Here is a 15,960-nt window from a genome sequence, read left to right on the forward strand (position 1 = left end):
CTATTCTCCAAAGCTTCAGACGCACACAGAACGGGATAGCTACTCTGGTGACTTTCTCTAAAGTCTCTAACGCGCAGCCAGCCCCTAGCTTCCATACGCTTTTTCTCAGATTTGGAAACCAAATCAGCTTTGAACAAGGCTCTGTCCTCCGCGCCCCAGATTCCTGCGATGAGGCCGGGTCGTGAAACTGTGACTCGAGACGAGTGAGAGCAGCCAGTACAAAGCGCGATCCCGCCCCTCAATCATCCCCAACTCTGCCCTGGCGCTCGCTTCCCGAGCCAAGCCCGGGCAGCTCAACAGAGCGCAGGAGGAGAAGCAGCTGTTCGCAACAGCTGGGGGGCGGCGGTGTCTGCTCCAGGTGGGGACCCGTCCAATCGCAGGCTCCCGGCCCGCCCCCCTCCCCAGCCGGGCTCCGACCCCCCGGCATGGGAGGGGAGGGAAAGAAAGATAGTGGAGAGTTACTCAACACCCAGGACCATCCTCCGCTCTTAGGGCCTGGAGAAGGCAACCGGGAGAAGGGAATCCGCGGCGTGCCATCGGTCCCGGAACACCTCTCCCACAGCAGCTGCTGCAGCCTCCTGAGTGACCGCCAGCTCTTCCTGTTCTTCCGACACTCAGTAGGGTCACCCTAGGAGAAGATCAAAGGCCCCACCCAGGAGATCTCTTTTAGATAAACAATCTACCTTCAAAAGCACCCCCTTCTTCCCACCCTGTTGCCTGTGGAGGGGTACCTCGCTTCTCCTTTCGGGCCCCCTGCCGGGTGAGTGGAAATTGATTGTATTTGAAAAAAATATATCTATATGTATTCGTATGCATAGATGTATGTCCATATCGTCTACTAAAAAGAACTGAGAAGCGAGGAAAAGAGGAGAGTTTGGACTGTAACCGGCAGCGGGGAGCGGGAGAGGAGCGTGGAGCAAGGCTACAGACTGCGGTTGCTTACGACTTTGGAAACCCCACGACCCTCACCCCGGTGTTGTGATCTCCCAGTGGCTGCCCTGACGCCCACCATCCTCGACATACACGCGCGCACGCACACACTCACACTTACACACTCACATTCGTACACATACATACACGCGCACGCTGCCCAGTTCTCCTCCCCCCTCCCCACTGGGCTTGCCTTTGGCTTCGGCTGGACTCGAGAGGGTGAGGGAAACGAAGGGGCGGAGGGGGAGGCGCAGCAGCAGCAGCCACAGCCGCAGCAGCAGCAGCAACCGCCGCCGCCGCTGCCGGAGCCGAAGCCGGAGCCGGAGCCGGAGCCCAAGCCGCGGGGAGAGCGGGAAGATGCACACCACCCAGAAAGACACCACATACACCAAAATCTTCGTCGGGGGGCTTCCGTACCACACCACCGACTCCAGCTTGCGCAAGTACTTCGAGGTCTTCGGGGAGATCGAAGAGGCGGTGGTCATCACAGACCGGCAGACGGGGAAATCCCGGGGCTATGGATTTGTAAGTAGGGGGAGAGGAAGTTAATGGGAGAGGGGGCCAGAGACCTTGAAGATGGAGATAAGGGCTGAGAGCGAGGGGGAAGGGGAGAACAAAGGCGAGCCCCATCTGCCAGAAGAAACTAGGGATCCCCGTCGGGTAGGAAGAGAATAGGGGTGCCCAGGAAGCCCGAGATTTGGGGAGGGAACAGGGAGACAAGGCTAATGTAAACCACAGGCTGAGCTGAAACTTTTTCAGCCAGAGGGAGTGGGGGAAAGGGAATGGTAAAGCCAGTCTCACGAACCTCTTGGGGTTCCCTAGGGATTAAAAGTGTGGAAGCTATCTGCTTTTGTAGTGTTTAGGAGGATTTGATGTTGCAAGGAAAAAAGTTAGATCCTCTTTGGGAGGAGGGGCGGGAGAAGGAGGCTAATGACCAGGAGCCGCTACCCTGGGAAATGGCTTTTCCTACGTTGATGGCAGCAAGTTTAGCTGCCTATGGTTTTGGAAAAGTATGCTCGTCTCCTGGCGATCCCTATTGAGTCAGAGAGAGAACACTCCAAAGGAGCTACTTATGTCTGTCCGCCCTCCCAGTCCCAACTTCTCTCCTCCACCCCATCCCCTTTTTTTTTTTAACCTTTTAAAAAGTAAGGGCTTTAAGTCTTGTGGCTGGTTTCCAGAGCACCATTTATGAGGCCGGGGGCGGGGGGGGGGGGGGCGGGCATTTCTTATTAGGGTTGAGCTTACTTTTGCAGTCAAGGTCAGTAAGTTGCCTAAAGTTAGCGAGGTCACAGAGCTCCCATGCGGAACATCGAACAGCGTATTCTGGGAGAGGCTGATGCCGAAGGTTTATTCTCTCTTAAATAGGCCGTTTACTTTAAACGAGTGTTTTTCCTGGCCTAAGAATGGGGACCACCAGCAGTGCCAGGCAAGGGCTGGGGGCGGGGGGGAGAGGGGGGGAATGTTAGGACAAGGGAGATCAGGATTCCAAACCTCTGCTTGCTGGGGGCAGTGCTTTGCAGGCCAACAGGAAGGTGTTTTTTTTTTTTCCTTCTGTAGAATGAAATCGTGATCATGATAAATTCTTAACAACGAATGCCTGTGTGTGAACTGCTCCGTAAGTTTCCTTCACAGGTTTAATTTGTAGCATTTGTGTGTATGTATGTTGCTAAGGTCACCATGGCTGACAGAGCTGCTGCTGAAAGGGCCTGTAAGGATCCCAACCCTATCATTGATGGTAGAAAAGCCAACGTGAATCTGGCATACTTGGGGGCAAAACCCAGGATCATGCAACCAGGTGAGAAATAGTCCTTTCTAGTACTTGTGAAGAGACTCTGATTCAAAAGACAGAATCTCCTCAAGAACCTGTTGGTTTATTGTAGAGTGGTGCTTTTAATAAAGAATAAAGAAACACTTTTTCACTTTAAAGATAAATGAAAATATGTGTAAACAATTTTCCCATACATGCAAGCACATAGAAGTGTCTGTAAAAGCATAATCTTAGATAAAAAAGAATATCATTCCAGATGGCTTTGTATGGACCCAGATTTATAGGTCTTACTCATAAAGGAATAACATTCAATTGCAGTTTATTCTTCTCATTTATCTGCAGGCACAATCAACACGTCCCTTATTTGTGCCAAATTTTTAATCCCAGGCTGGCTACACCTGTCTACCTAATACTCTTCTGGGCTGCTTCCCTTCTCATTTGACATGTGCTTGGGGAATGCAAACTAATCTGAGGACTAGCCTAAACAAACCATAAGTAATACAGGACATCTGCTGAGGGGGGAAAACACCTTGTATATCATAAAGCAGAAGTGATTATCTGATAATCTGCTATTCAGGATTATTCAAAACTCTGCCTTCTTCCATTTGCATGGATAACTGAAAGTAGAGAATACAATACATGTAATTTTAAGATGCAAATGTTTATGTTTAGATGCATAGATTTTAAGATTCTAAAATCTTGAGGATAGATTTCTACTTCAATCCACACTGTTGTAGTCAAAAAGACTTTTCCCTGCCTTACCCATGACAGGTGACTCCATGTACTAACATAGGGGTAGATAACTGATAAGCAAACAATTTAATGGATCTATTTTTCAATAAGAGAAAAATAAAATGTTTATCTTTAGTACGTTGTGAGTATATATGTGTATGTATATATATATATATATAGGAAAAAGAAGAGAATTTGTTTCATTGATTATTTTAAAAAGTTTTTATCCATAAAATCTGCTCTTGGTACAGTAGAATGTGTATGACTGGACTCCAGACTCAGAGGACCTGGGTTCCAAGCCTGCTTTTGGCAACTTACTAGCTGTGTTACCTTGGGCAAATCACTTTACCTCCTTAGGTCTCAGTTTCCTCATCTGTAAAATGAGAGTTTGATTACATGGGCTCTGGGATCTCTTTGAGCTCCAGATCTTTGATTCTTTGACTATAAACTTGTATAGATCATTGGAGTAATATACTAAGTTCAAAATAGAATTGCAAATATTGAAACTCATAAATTTAGGATGCTATATGATAAGGATATTTGTGAAAAAATTCAACATGAAGCATTATTGTTGTGCTTAGTTGAATTCATAAGCACTATTCATTGTGGCATCCTCCTGAGGTCTTTTACAATGTGTTTATGTCAGCGAAACTTTGCACATAATGAATGCTCTGCTTTCTGTCAATTCTTGTCTTCATTTTTAATAATTTATCTTTAAGCCAAACTCCAAACTGTGCTGTATGAAACTTCTAAAAACATGTTTAAATGTGGGCTTGTCGGGTTTTCCCACTCCCCAAATATGGTTTTCTCTTTTTTTAATTACCTGACTTAAATTAGTGTATCTGATGCAAATGTAAAATGAAAGTTGTCATTGTGTATTTTATATGTAGCAGTAATAAGCAGCTGTTGGAATGTTCATATAGAGAATGTAATATGTTTTGTTGTTAGGTTTTGCCTTTGGTGTTCAACAACTTCACCCTGCTCTTATTCAAAGACCTTTTGGGTAAGTCAATCAAACAGGTTCTCCAAAGTACAAGTATATCATCGGTTAGACTGCCTTTGTCACACATGGACAATATCATCCTGCCATTGAGTTTTCCTGATTTCTCTTTTAAAAATGTGTTTTACTTCTTGATGGTGATGCTATAAATGTTTTTAGATGAGTCAAGCTATGTGATCAAGTATGCAGTCCTCCAATCCTGACACCTCTTGAGTTTATGATTTAAAAAAAGAGGTATGACTTGTGTACAAGACCACTGTGCCCCCACCAATTCTTCAGTTTGTCTCAATGTTATTTATCTCTTTCTAATCTGACAGGGATCGTATACAGTTAAGCTAACTGATCAGAAGGATATGATGATAAGATGTGGAATAGTTCTGTTTGGAATTAAACTGTGTAACCAGTAGACTCAAACACACAAGCTAAGATGGTGATTAACGATGCATGTATGTTGTTGTTGTTTTATTTTCACAATAGTCAATAGACCTCCGTGTGCTTTATTTTATTTATTACGGTAATGAAGTGGTGTTGATAGCTAAACGTGTGCTTTTTATTTAATTGAAAAGAGCTGTAGTGAAAAGTTTTTTGGGGGGGCGGGGGAGCTCTTTTTTGTTTTGGTTTTTGGTGGTGGTGTTGAGGAGTGTTGTTGACTTTGACTTTGCCATGGGGAGCAAAGGGTCTTTTTTTTTTCCTTGCTTTTAAGCTGTAGCCTGTGACTTCCTTTTAACCATATTTTTGTAGTGAGTGCTAAAATGTGTGACTTCACTATGTAAGAAAACAGATTCATTGCTTGCATGTTCTAGTTTCTTAGGGGGGGAGGGGGTCATTTTTCTCCTTTTCTTTTTTAAATTTTTGGTGGGTATGGGGGCCTGTCTCTTAACAATGTATGTCTGCTTAGGCTTTTCTAATTTGGAGCACTGATTCTTCCCATCAGATTTAGTCATCAGACTATTTCCAAGTATAGTAGCACTGATATTCACTTCATACACCTAACTTTGGGGAAGCCTACCTGTATTTCTTGCATCTCTTGATTTTGTGATTGGCAGTGTTCTGTAACTCATCTATCTGCTTCCCCCTCTTCCAGACAGTGCGTAGTACTGATACTACCCCAGCTAATTTTTTTCTGATGACTGTACTCTGCATTCTCTATACTGCACCTAGCATCTTGTGTGGATGCCAGATGTTAAGTTTTATAAACATACCAGTTGTTCAAGAAGCATTGCCCCCCAACTAATGGTTTCTTAATGCCTAATCTGAGTTTGCTGCATATGTGTGGCCTGGAGTGTTGGGATCTGGCTGCCAAGTTAGTTGTACCTTCTATGCTTCCAGGTGTATACAAGAATGAATTAGCTGACAAGTTGCCCTTTTAGTGTATTTTCTAGCCCTCATCTTTAGCACCTGAGAGCCTACTCTTTTTTCTTTCTACCTAAACTTACTTTTTTTTAACATAAGTGAGAGAAATATGAAGTCATCAAAAAGTGCCTTATTACACTAATACCCACTCATCAATGGTCATCTACGGTAGTTTGGGGAATCAACAAAAAATAATGAACTATATATAGAATTTCTTGTGCATGTGACTAGCGTTTCTACTCATAAGTAATTGAAGATTATGGGAAATAATTTGTCATAATTTGTCTGTCATTTTGAAACAAGTTAACCAAAGAAAAATTTATTAATGCCTACTCGGTATGCCACATTCTACTAGACAGTAGATGATCACAGAGACATATAAGGCATGTTCCGTACATTCAAAGAGCTTATAGTTTATGTGCAGAGAAAAAACTAACACTCCTAAATCATTTAGGATATAACAAACTGCTAAATTATATGGCATGTGTCCTCAAAGAAGGAAGGTCATTATTGGAAAAAGTGTTAAAGAAGGCTTTGTGGAGATGATGGGATAACTGAATCCTAATGGATGGGTAGAATTTGAATGGATGGGTTGGAGGAAGACATTTCAGGGTGGGGTTGGAGAAGACACATTAGCAAAGGGGCAGAAGTGGGAATGAATCTGACATGTTCTTGTGGCAATAAGAAAACCAACTTGATCTTAGCAGATGGCAAATACTGAATACTGGGAAGTCATGAGAAATAAATGTGGATGATAGGTTTTTGGTGAGGTTGATATCTATCAGAAGAGTTTGGTTTTAATGTATTAGGCAATAGGGAGCCATTGTATGCTCTTGAGCAGAAGATTAACAAAATGAACTTGAGGTGAAAGTGCTACATAGAAAATTTAAATGCAACACATTTTCAGTTGTGGATTTTATTTTTTACATCTATTATTAGGTAATAGTTACTTCCTCATGGTATTAGTTGTAAAAGCCACCTATTAATGGCTGAATAAATTATTCTATTTAACTTCACTTAATCCAATCCACTAAACATTTATTAAGCACCTGCTGTGTGCCAGACACTGTGCTAAGTACTTACAAAGGATACAGATTCTAGGTAGAATTAGTCTTCTTAATTCAGCCAGTTACTCTGCTGTTCAAGTATTCTTAAACTGAAAATAAGCTTGTTTTCTTTCTTCGCTGAATGGTCTCTTATCCTAAATACTATGCCTAATCATATGAGGTTATTTCAAATTGTGGATAAGTGGTACATGGTTTTTGTTGATGTCTGTAAAAGAAGGTCTTGGTGGTATTGGTTGCATAGTTTGAGGTAATAATAACTTTAGCATTTTTATTTGGCATTTAAATAGTTTCGAGTGTACGGAGGACCACTAAACACTAAGCTCCTAACTAGAGTTCAGGCAGCCATCTGATGTGTGGAAACATGTGAACTCTGGAGAAGAGTGTTTTGTTCTACTTTGTTTAATTTTAGAACAATGTTTTGTTAAGCTTCTTTTGGTTTGTGTTTGAGAAAGATTTTTCTTCCTGGGACCTTGGAGAGGCGTCAGTGAGGGCGTATAGGTTGGGAATAAAAGAGTTCAAAAGATGGTTACCAGAATTGTATGCATTGTTTCATTTTTGCCATATCTCCTGGGCCTCTACTTTCCGAGATTGAACTGGAGGAGAGAATTAGTAGAAATATGGCCAGCGAGAAGTCTACCACACTCCATGTAAAGGCTCCCCAGTCTGGAAGAAAGGGTTCTTCTCATGGGGAGACCATTGCAAACATGCTATCTTACTATTCAATTTTATCCTCTTTGAAGGCTACTTTTTTAAATGTTCGTGATTCAATTCAACAAGCATTTATAAAGTACTTACTATGTGCCAGGTCCTGTGCTAAGTACTGGGGCTACAAAAAAAAATAAAAAGGAAAAAGAAACAGTCCCTGCCCTCAAGGAGTTTCAATTCTCCCCTAGTCTTAAATGCCTTTACACCACAGTTACTCATAGGCTGCCCAGGTTCTCCTTTTTTCCCTCACTCGCTGTTCACAGGCAGCCTGATGCGGATTGCTGGCATGTGTTAAGACAAGTTTACTTATTCAAATGCATAATCAAATCAGAGAAAAGCTGCTCTCAGTGGGAAAAAATTATCTCCAGAGACTGGGACGCTATGGGACTCCCCTTGTAAATGTAATTCTCTGGACATATCTCTGTTCCTTGAAAGAGAAAAAGTTAATAAGCAAATGCAGAAAAAGCAAATCTTATGACACAAACTCAAACGCCAGAGCAAAGATCATTCAAGTTAATAACCTAATCAAAGATGCCAACCTAGTCACTGCTTCAGCAGCTTTAGGCCTCTAGGAATCCAGTGGGGTTAATGTTTCAGTATTAGTGAGATCCATGCTTGCTGGCCTTTACAGCAGATACAGCAGAGTTTTCTTTGGCCTTATAAAGACATTTTACTCTGCTTGAAACCCTTGTCTCATGACATGATCAAAAATAGCCCTACTGCAGCCTGTGCTGTCAATCACCCATGTAAAATAGCATGATAGTGAAGGGTTGGTAGAGACCAATATAATGGAGAGAGAGAGAGAGAGAGAGAGAGAGAGAGAGAGAGAGAGAGAGAGAGAACGAACCATAGGGATAACATTTCATAATGCCAACGCCTGTTACTTTTAGTGAGGTTAGTTACTTAACTTAGAAAAAAATTATAAGAGTATATGGTCAGGGCTTTGTGTCTAGTTCCTAACAAACAGTTAAGAATATCTCTTCAGTGTCCTCCGGAATACATGATGACGTGGTTTGTGTTGGCATAGGAAAGGAACTACAAGTCTAGTAAAAATTCACTGTATTTTCACCATTAGAATAAACTTTCTTGTGCTTTGGGCTAGCATAGGATAACTACTGTAATAAACTCAATCTTTCTGTGAATATTCATTAGCGTTGGTATCTCCTATGAATATTGCTTAAGGGAAACTAAAGAAGCAAGGTGAATAATACAAATATAATTTCATAGGTTTTGAGTTCTAACATTAGGATTCCTGAACAGCAAGTTTAAAGACAACCATTGTTTGTGTTTTCAATAGGTTTTGTTGATTTGCTAAATTTTGGACGGAATTCTGGTGTAATGTCTCTAGATCTAGATATCTAGAGTGTTTTCCCCTGGTGGTTATATTGTTCAAAAGTGGAATTAATAAGTCATATATTTGTAGGTGTATTTTAGTTCAGGATTAATGAAATTTCAGCATTAAGAATTGAGATGTGCAGTTTTTTTTCAGCTCAAACTTGTTTTTTAAATCACATGAGCTTTAACTTCATAAGTGAGATGGGAGAACGTATGCTCCTTTTGCATAATTTAAATGGGTGCTTGATTTCATTTGACAGGGTATATCTCAGTTTTTATATGGTATTGTGTGATAATGGACTTCATTTTTGCAAGTACATACCAATAAGGTAACCATTCCTGTAAAGGAACAAAGCCACATCTTTTTTGATTTGGAGATGAAAATCAAGAGTTAGTGAATGTGCAAAGAAATGTTTTTTATTTAGATGTCATTTTATAAACCTTTTAAAATTTCTCAAATTTTATATTTTATTTTATTTTATTTTTATGTATTTTATATTTTATTATATTTTAGATGCATTTTCCTACCCCCTCTACCTCATCACCTCCCCCCAACCCCTCTGTCTGTCTTGCATAGAGATAAACAAGCTGGCTGACATCAGTTGCCTGATAGTCAAACAGGTTTGATTGACCCTTGTGTCCTTACAAATTTTACCCTCAAAAAAAAAGTGTGCTGCACATCTACTTGGGAACCACTGCAATGAATGTTAATAGCATTTCTGTAGCTTCCCACAACAGCCTTTTATGATAGAGTGAGCTGCACTACAATTCGTTTGAAAAGTGTGATTCTGCCGTGTTTACCACACCTGTGAACTTTTAAACTTTTTTTTGTCGCCTGCATTTTCTTATTTTTATTTTTTTATTTTTAATAAGGGTGACTGAGGTTGCGGAGAAATTAATGTGTGCTGAGTCTGCATAGCAATTTTAAGTAGGGTTGCCATGATAATTAAACAAGGTCCATTTTTCCTGCCTGAATATTTGGTTAAAATTTTCTTCAGTAAATCAGTATTGGCAAACTAGCTCTCATCATTTGGACCTAACTGATGACAGGGTTCTTTAAAAAAAGTCCAATGTTTGCAGCTGAGAATTTTTCTAATTGTCATAATTTTTTGGCTCCTATGGAGTGATTTTAATTTTTTTCTAAAGTCCAACTCTAATATTTAAATCAACAGCATTTATTAAATGCCTTTAAGAGGAATGCTGAAATCCTGAACCTTGACTTATTCCCTTAACTATTGATGAGGCTATTAATTCTTATTTGGTGGTATTGAGTAAACAAGTATCAATGAGAATGCTGTCATGATGTGTTTAGCTCCAGTTATTGTCGGCTTGTTTTTCTGAGCACTACATATGTTTTGGGCTACTGCCAGAGTGCATTCATTGGACTGCTAGAATGTAGCTATTGTGGCAACCCTATGCTCATAATAACCACTAAATTTTGAGTTTGTTTTACTTCTGAACAACAGATCTTTTGCACATAGGAGCTTACTATGATCTGATTCTCTTTTCTGTTTCTCAACAGGATACCTGCCCATTATGTTTATCCACAGGCTTTTGTGCAGCCTGGAGTTGTAATTCCACATGTCCAACCTACAGCAGCTGCTGCCTCCACCACACCTTACATTGATTACACTGGAGCTGCATATGCACAATACTCAGCAGCCGCAGCAGCTGCAGCAGCAGCAGCCTATGACCAGTACCCATATGCAGCATCTCCAGCTGCTGCGGGATATGTCACTGCTGGGGGCTATGGCTATGCAGTCCAGCAGCCAATCACCGCGGCAGCACCTGGGACAGCTGCTGCAGCAGCAGCAGCAGCGGCAGCGGCAGCAGCATTTGGCCAGTATCAGCCGCAGCAGCTGCAAACAGACAGAATGCAATAATGAGTGACCAGCCATCTGAAGAGAGTTGAATTTCTTTCTCTATTTTCCCCCAGCCTTCCAGTTTTAAGTAGATAATAAGGTGGTTAACACTAACTAAGCAGCTTTAAGAAAAGTTATGCTACTGCAAATCAGGAGATTTTTATTCCACTGTCTTTGTACTAGAATCATGTTGCTATGGGAAAAAGGGGTGAGGGCCAGGGGAGTGGGAGGAATTAGTTTCAGGAGTCAATCCAGGAGACACTGAATAAACAATGCACTGCCATGAAAAGACTATAGGAGTAACAATAGAACTTCATTTCACAAAATAAAATAAAGGGGTTTTGTTGGGGTTTTTTTTAATAGTATCAGGGAAGCAAACTGCCTTTTTCAAATGAGAAAATGTTATTTTGAAAAAGTTAAACCAGGGAAAAGAAATCAGAGTGAGCAATATGTAGCTTATATAACATTTAAAACATTTTTAAAAATAATTAAAGCACTGACTGTCATTTCTAGCTTTCACTATGGCCTATAGAACTTGTTCAAGTAAGAAAGTGATTTTCTTGCTGTCTCATAATGGGCATCGAACAATCCTGAGGAGCATGGCCGCTTGGTAAAATGGTGGACAGGCACCAAAGCTATTTTCTCATCTGTCCTCTGGATGAGTAGAACTATGGAGCAAGTGATGTGGAATTAATGGGTGCAACAGCTGTACAGACAATCAATAACACAGACAGTTCTGGAAAGAACACATCACTTGTGCTTGTTTGATGAGCTTGTCACATTCTAATCCCTCTCCCCATCCTGTTTCAATTTTGGGAAACTTTTAACTGCTGGTGTCAGCTATTCTGATTCTGAAATAGGATCAGCCCTTTACTACAACAGCCTTCTCTTTCTATTTATTACGTTGACTTGTGGCTTGTGAATAAAGGCAGAAAGAAGTTTGCAGAATTTGAACCTTTGAGAACTGTCTTAAGGAAATTTATTTTTTTCCTTTTTGAAATGATTTCTATGACTTTAGTATCTATTACAGAGTCCTATTTAAAACTATTTATTAGGGAACCCAGTAAGTAAGACAACAAGGTTCCTGAGACTACAGTTCTTCAAGGGTTAATGATATGTGGTTTATACTGTGCCTTAATTGTAATGCTATTTAAAAATATTTATTTTGAAGTTTTACGATGCTGCACTCTAAAGAAAGGAACTTTAGATGTGACACTGTAAAATTATGTATTCATCTCATGGCATAAATTATTTAGTAGGTTTAGATGTAGCATATTAAATATTAACCTATTCAGCTAAAGATGTTGACTTAGATTTATTTAAATTCAGTATGTGCACTGTATGAGAGGGTACTCCTACATTAACAGAGTTTAGGTTTTATACAGAATGTGTTGCTAGTTTCATACTGCTTCCTCTTCAGTATTTTGCTCATGTAGATCTACTTTCCTGGCAATTCATTAGTCTGATTTCCCCACTATTTTTTATGTAGTTTAAAATGCTGCTTTACATTTTTCTCGTGAAACTACAATACTTGCAATTTTTATTCTTAACCTAAATCGAATATTTTACACTGTATTGGACTTTTTATACTTGAACAATTTCATACAAGGGAAGACAGGATAGCATTTTTATGGACTTTATCCATTTTCACTGGATTTATTTTAAGTATTCAAAATACTAGCCAGTGTTATGTAATGTAGACATGACTCTCCTGTGCATATTATTTATTCAGTATGTATATTGCTTTATAACATTTCAGATCTTCTAAACTATTCACTTGTGTTATATATAATTTTTAAAATCTACTGTTGCATTGTCTATAATTATGCAATAAAAGTGAAGAATGTCTCCTTTTAACTAGACTCAAGTCATAATTTATATCTAAAATTCCTAGTGGACACAGCTTCCCAGAGACCTGGCTTTGGTACACTGGCATAAATTTCATTAACTTATCACAACAGCGTTCTTGTCTAAGGATGGAAGTCAAATCCCGTTGTAGTGAATGCTAATTTGGATTCTTTGGTTCTGAAATTTTGTTACGTTGAATTTTACTAAAGAAATGGGGAGGAGCATCAACAGGGGATTAGAATTTTGGATATGTAGAGATGTCCTGTCATAATGGTAATGGCTATAAAGAAAGTCTAGTAAATAAATAGGTGCTGGCAATGAACAACTTAGTCTCCAGTTAGATGGCTGCTGTCTAGTTAGGATTTCTTTTTTAATAATCTGACTCCTCTTCTTTAAAAACACTGTACAATAAGATGTGGAAGATGCCATTTGCTGGTGTGGAATTTTAGGAATTCTGCTAGGGAGACAGTAAAGAGAAATCATAAGATAATAAATTTCTAACTATGGGAAACTATAGAAGTCTTTAGAGCCAAACCCATCTTTTTTTAAAAAAACATATATTAAGGGATATGCCTAGCATTGTATAAGTAGTTCAGGGATGGTGCTGGGAATTGAACCCAGGTCCTCTGCCTCAAAATCCAGCATCATTCGTATAGTACCCCATTGCCTTCTAAAAATTGACTTTAAATTTTATCTCCAGGTAAATATGAAATTGGCTTGTTCATTGGCCTTGAAGTTAGAATATTCCTCTAACTGCTCAATGTCCAGCATATATTGAATTTTTGATATATTGATATATCCATCATTTTGTGCTTCATTAGGTATAAGCAATTGAATTCTATGGAAATTGATCTGATCGAATTTTCTTCATTACTCTCACCGTCATGATCATCACATTCAGAATCATATCATTTTAGAGTCTGAAAGCCTTTTAATGGTCTATCACATGATAACTATGGTTTAGGCTCTTTTTAGATGCATTTGGCTAATTAGATACAAAACAAGTCAGAAGGAGCTGTGTTCAAATCCAGATGTAGGCCAGCTGAGCAAGTCACTTTATTCTCTCAGCATTCTAATTCTCCAAAACTACAAATTGCAAAAGAGGTGCCAAGCTTCATGGGCAGATAGTGTTCTCTAATGTAAACATGACTCCCATGCTCACGGAGAGCTCTCTTCACTGGTGAAATTATAGACCTGATTAAAAAGGGGGGAGGGGAAGGGGAAATTTTACAGAGATGGAATTTTACACTCAAGTAGCTCTCACCTATTTATTGTCTTATCTTGGAATCTGATAGATTGATGAACATCCTCACTGGTTGATCATACTATAGATTGTTGATGTTGCTGTTTATTTTCATTTCTCAACATAAACTTGTGTTCTTATAAACCATATATTTTCAATCTCTCAACTGACACATCATAAAATTCAATAATTGAGAATGGGGCAAATTTTGTTGGGGGGAACATTTGCCAACAATACACTAGATGTTGATGTTGCTAAATCATTTGTTGTTCAATCATGTATGACTCTTTGTGAACCCATTTGGGGTTTTCTTGGCAAAGATACTAGAGTGGTTTGCCATTTCCTTCTCCAGCTCATTTTACAGATGGGGAAACTGAGGCAAGCAGGGTTAAGTGACTTACCCAGGGTCACGTAGCTAGCAAGTGCCTGAGGCTACATTTGAATTCAGGTCTTCCTGACTCCAGGCCTGGTGCTCTGTTCACCACATCATTTAGCTGCCCCTTGCTAAATAATAGACACTGACAATACTAGCTTGAGCATTTGAAAATGGAGAGAAATATATCCATCTCACTAAGTCCTTCAAGTAGATACTTGGAATTATCTGATCTTCTTGTTAAACGACTTCTAGTCACACTGAAAAATGTTTCAATAAAGCCACAGGTCTACCTCCTCATAACTATATTTTTGTTTTCTTTAATTTATGCCAAGAGAAATAGCTAAATTAGATGCAGGCAAGAAGGTAGAAAAAGTTTTACAAGGCCTTCATCCCAAATTTCCAAACCCAGCACAAGAGAGAGGGAGAATAGCTATACCATAAGGTTGAAATTTGCCTTGTTGACATGCTGAAGAGCCCTCGGTAAGAATTAGCTCTGGCGTTAGCTCTAGTGGATTTTACCTTTCTCACTCCTAGAGGTGGGTTTTTATGGAGTGTTGAATATTTGCTATTGCCACAGCTGTCTGCTATTGCTGTTACTGCTACTTTTTGCTAGGTGCAGAACAAGTGACAATCGTAGCTACAGTTGCTTTTACTCTGCAGTTCCAATAATAACCGAACTCCTGATCTAGCACGGTCTTCAAAAAGATAGAAGAGAATGGGGAGAGGAGACAAAGATCAATTTTTTTAAATAAAAGAATCAATATTTCATTCCTTCGATTCAATAAATGTTTATTAACTACCTGCTATGTGTAAGGTTTGGGTTACCAGGTGGTACTTCTTTCTTTGCTGGCATCTGCTCTTCCTAATTTCTGGTGAGGCTCCAAAGAAATATTTGAAATGAGAAGAAATTGAGATTGAAGAAGGTGCTAGAAAATTACTAAATTTGCTTTCAGCCTTTATGCCCCTCAAACAATCTCAGCCTGTTTCCATGGAAAATGTAACTTTATTTTGGTCATGCATTCAGACTATTTAGAAAAGGATTAATTTTTGGTACTTGTCACGAATCAAATTTTTGGAGATCTAATGGTGACCTTGGCTAAGTAATTTTACATCTCAGATTTTCAATTTCTCAATATATAAAGTAAGGCTGTTTATATGTGCTCCTCCCTCCTTCAAATATTCTGTAAGGAGAAAATGAGATCATGTAGATTGAAAGTTGAAGTGGATCCAAAGTCATCAAGTCCATCAGTTTCATTTTATAAATGAGGAAACAGACCTAGAGATTAAGTGACTTGCCCAAGGCTGAGCAGCTGACTCTAGTGCTCTATCCTCTGTACCATATTCCTTCTAATATGTGAAAGAATCTTGTAATCCTTGGAAAGAAAAACAACAAAAATCAACAGCATTATCGCAGAATCTCAATCCCTTCAATTTTCCTGCAAAATATTTGGTCATTCCCTAACAATGTCCTTACAAAGTCTAGCCTCATGAATTTTCCCTCCCCCAACTTCTTTGTCCTCTGATAGAACAGTCTAATCTATCATGCTATCAGAAAACTATTCATATCTTTTAAAGAAATTGAAGGGTTTTTCATTTTGCCACTAAGTTATAAGTAATTTCTATTTCACTGTAACATTGAACAAACATCAATTATTTATTACTGTATTTATTTGGTGGCTCCAATAATGTGTTAAAGAAAAGCCAGATATCTAAAACAGACATAAAATGAAGCTCTGAGCAT

The 15,960-nt window shown here is 39.4% G+C and overlaps 1 protein-coding gene across 1 annotated transcript; it reads left to right on the plus strand.

Annotated features, from left to right (window-relative positions):
- The first annotated feature begins 211 nt into the window (after positions 1-211).
- RBM24 (RNA binding motif protein 24) lies at positions 212-12,609 on the plus strand. Its single transcript, XM_036742026.1, has 4 exons — positions 212-1,455; positions 2,602-2,725; positions 4,379-4,433; positions 10,413-12,609. Exons 1-4 carry the CDS (start codon positions 1,288-1,290, stop codon positions 10,771-10,773), a joined length of 708 nt encoding a protein of 235 aa, XP_036597921.1. The 5' UTR covers positions 212-1,287; the 3' UTR covers positions 10,774-12,609.
- Positions 12,610-15,960: the final 3,351 nt, after the last annotated feature.

Source organism: Trichosurus vulpecula, chromosome 1, assembly GCF_011100635.1.
Source record: "Trichosurus vulpecula isolate mTriVul1 chromosome 1, mTriVul1.pri, whole genome shotgun sequence".
Taxonomy (NCBI): domain Eukaryota; kingdom Metazoa; phylum Chordata; class Mammalia; order Diprotodontia; family Phalangeridae; genus Trichosurus; species Trichosurus vulpecula.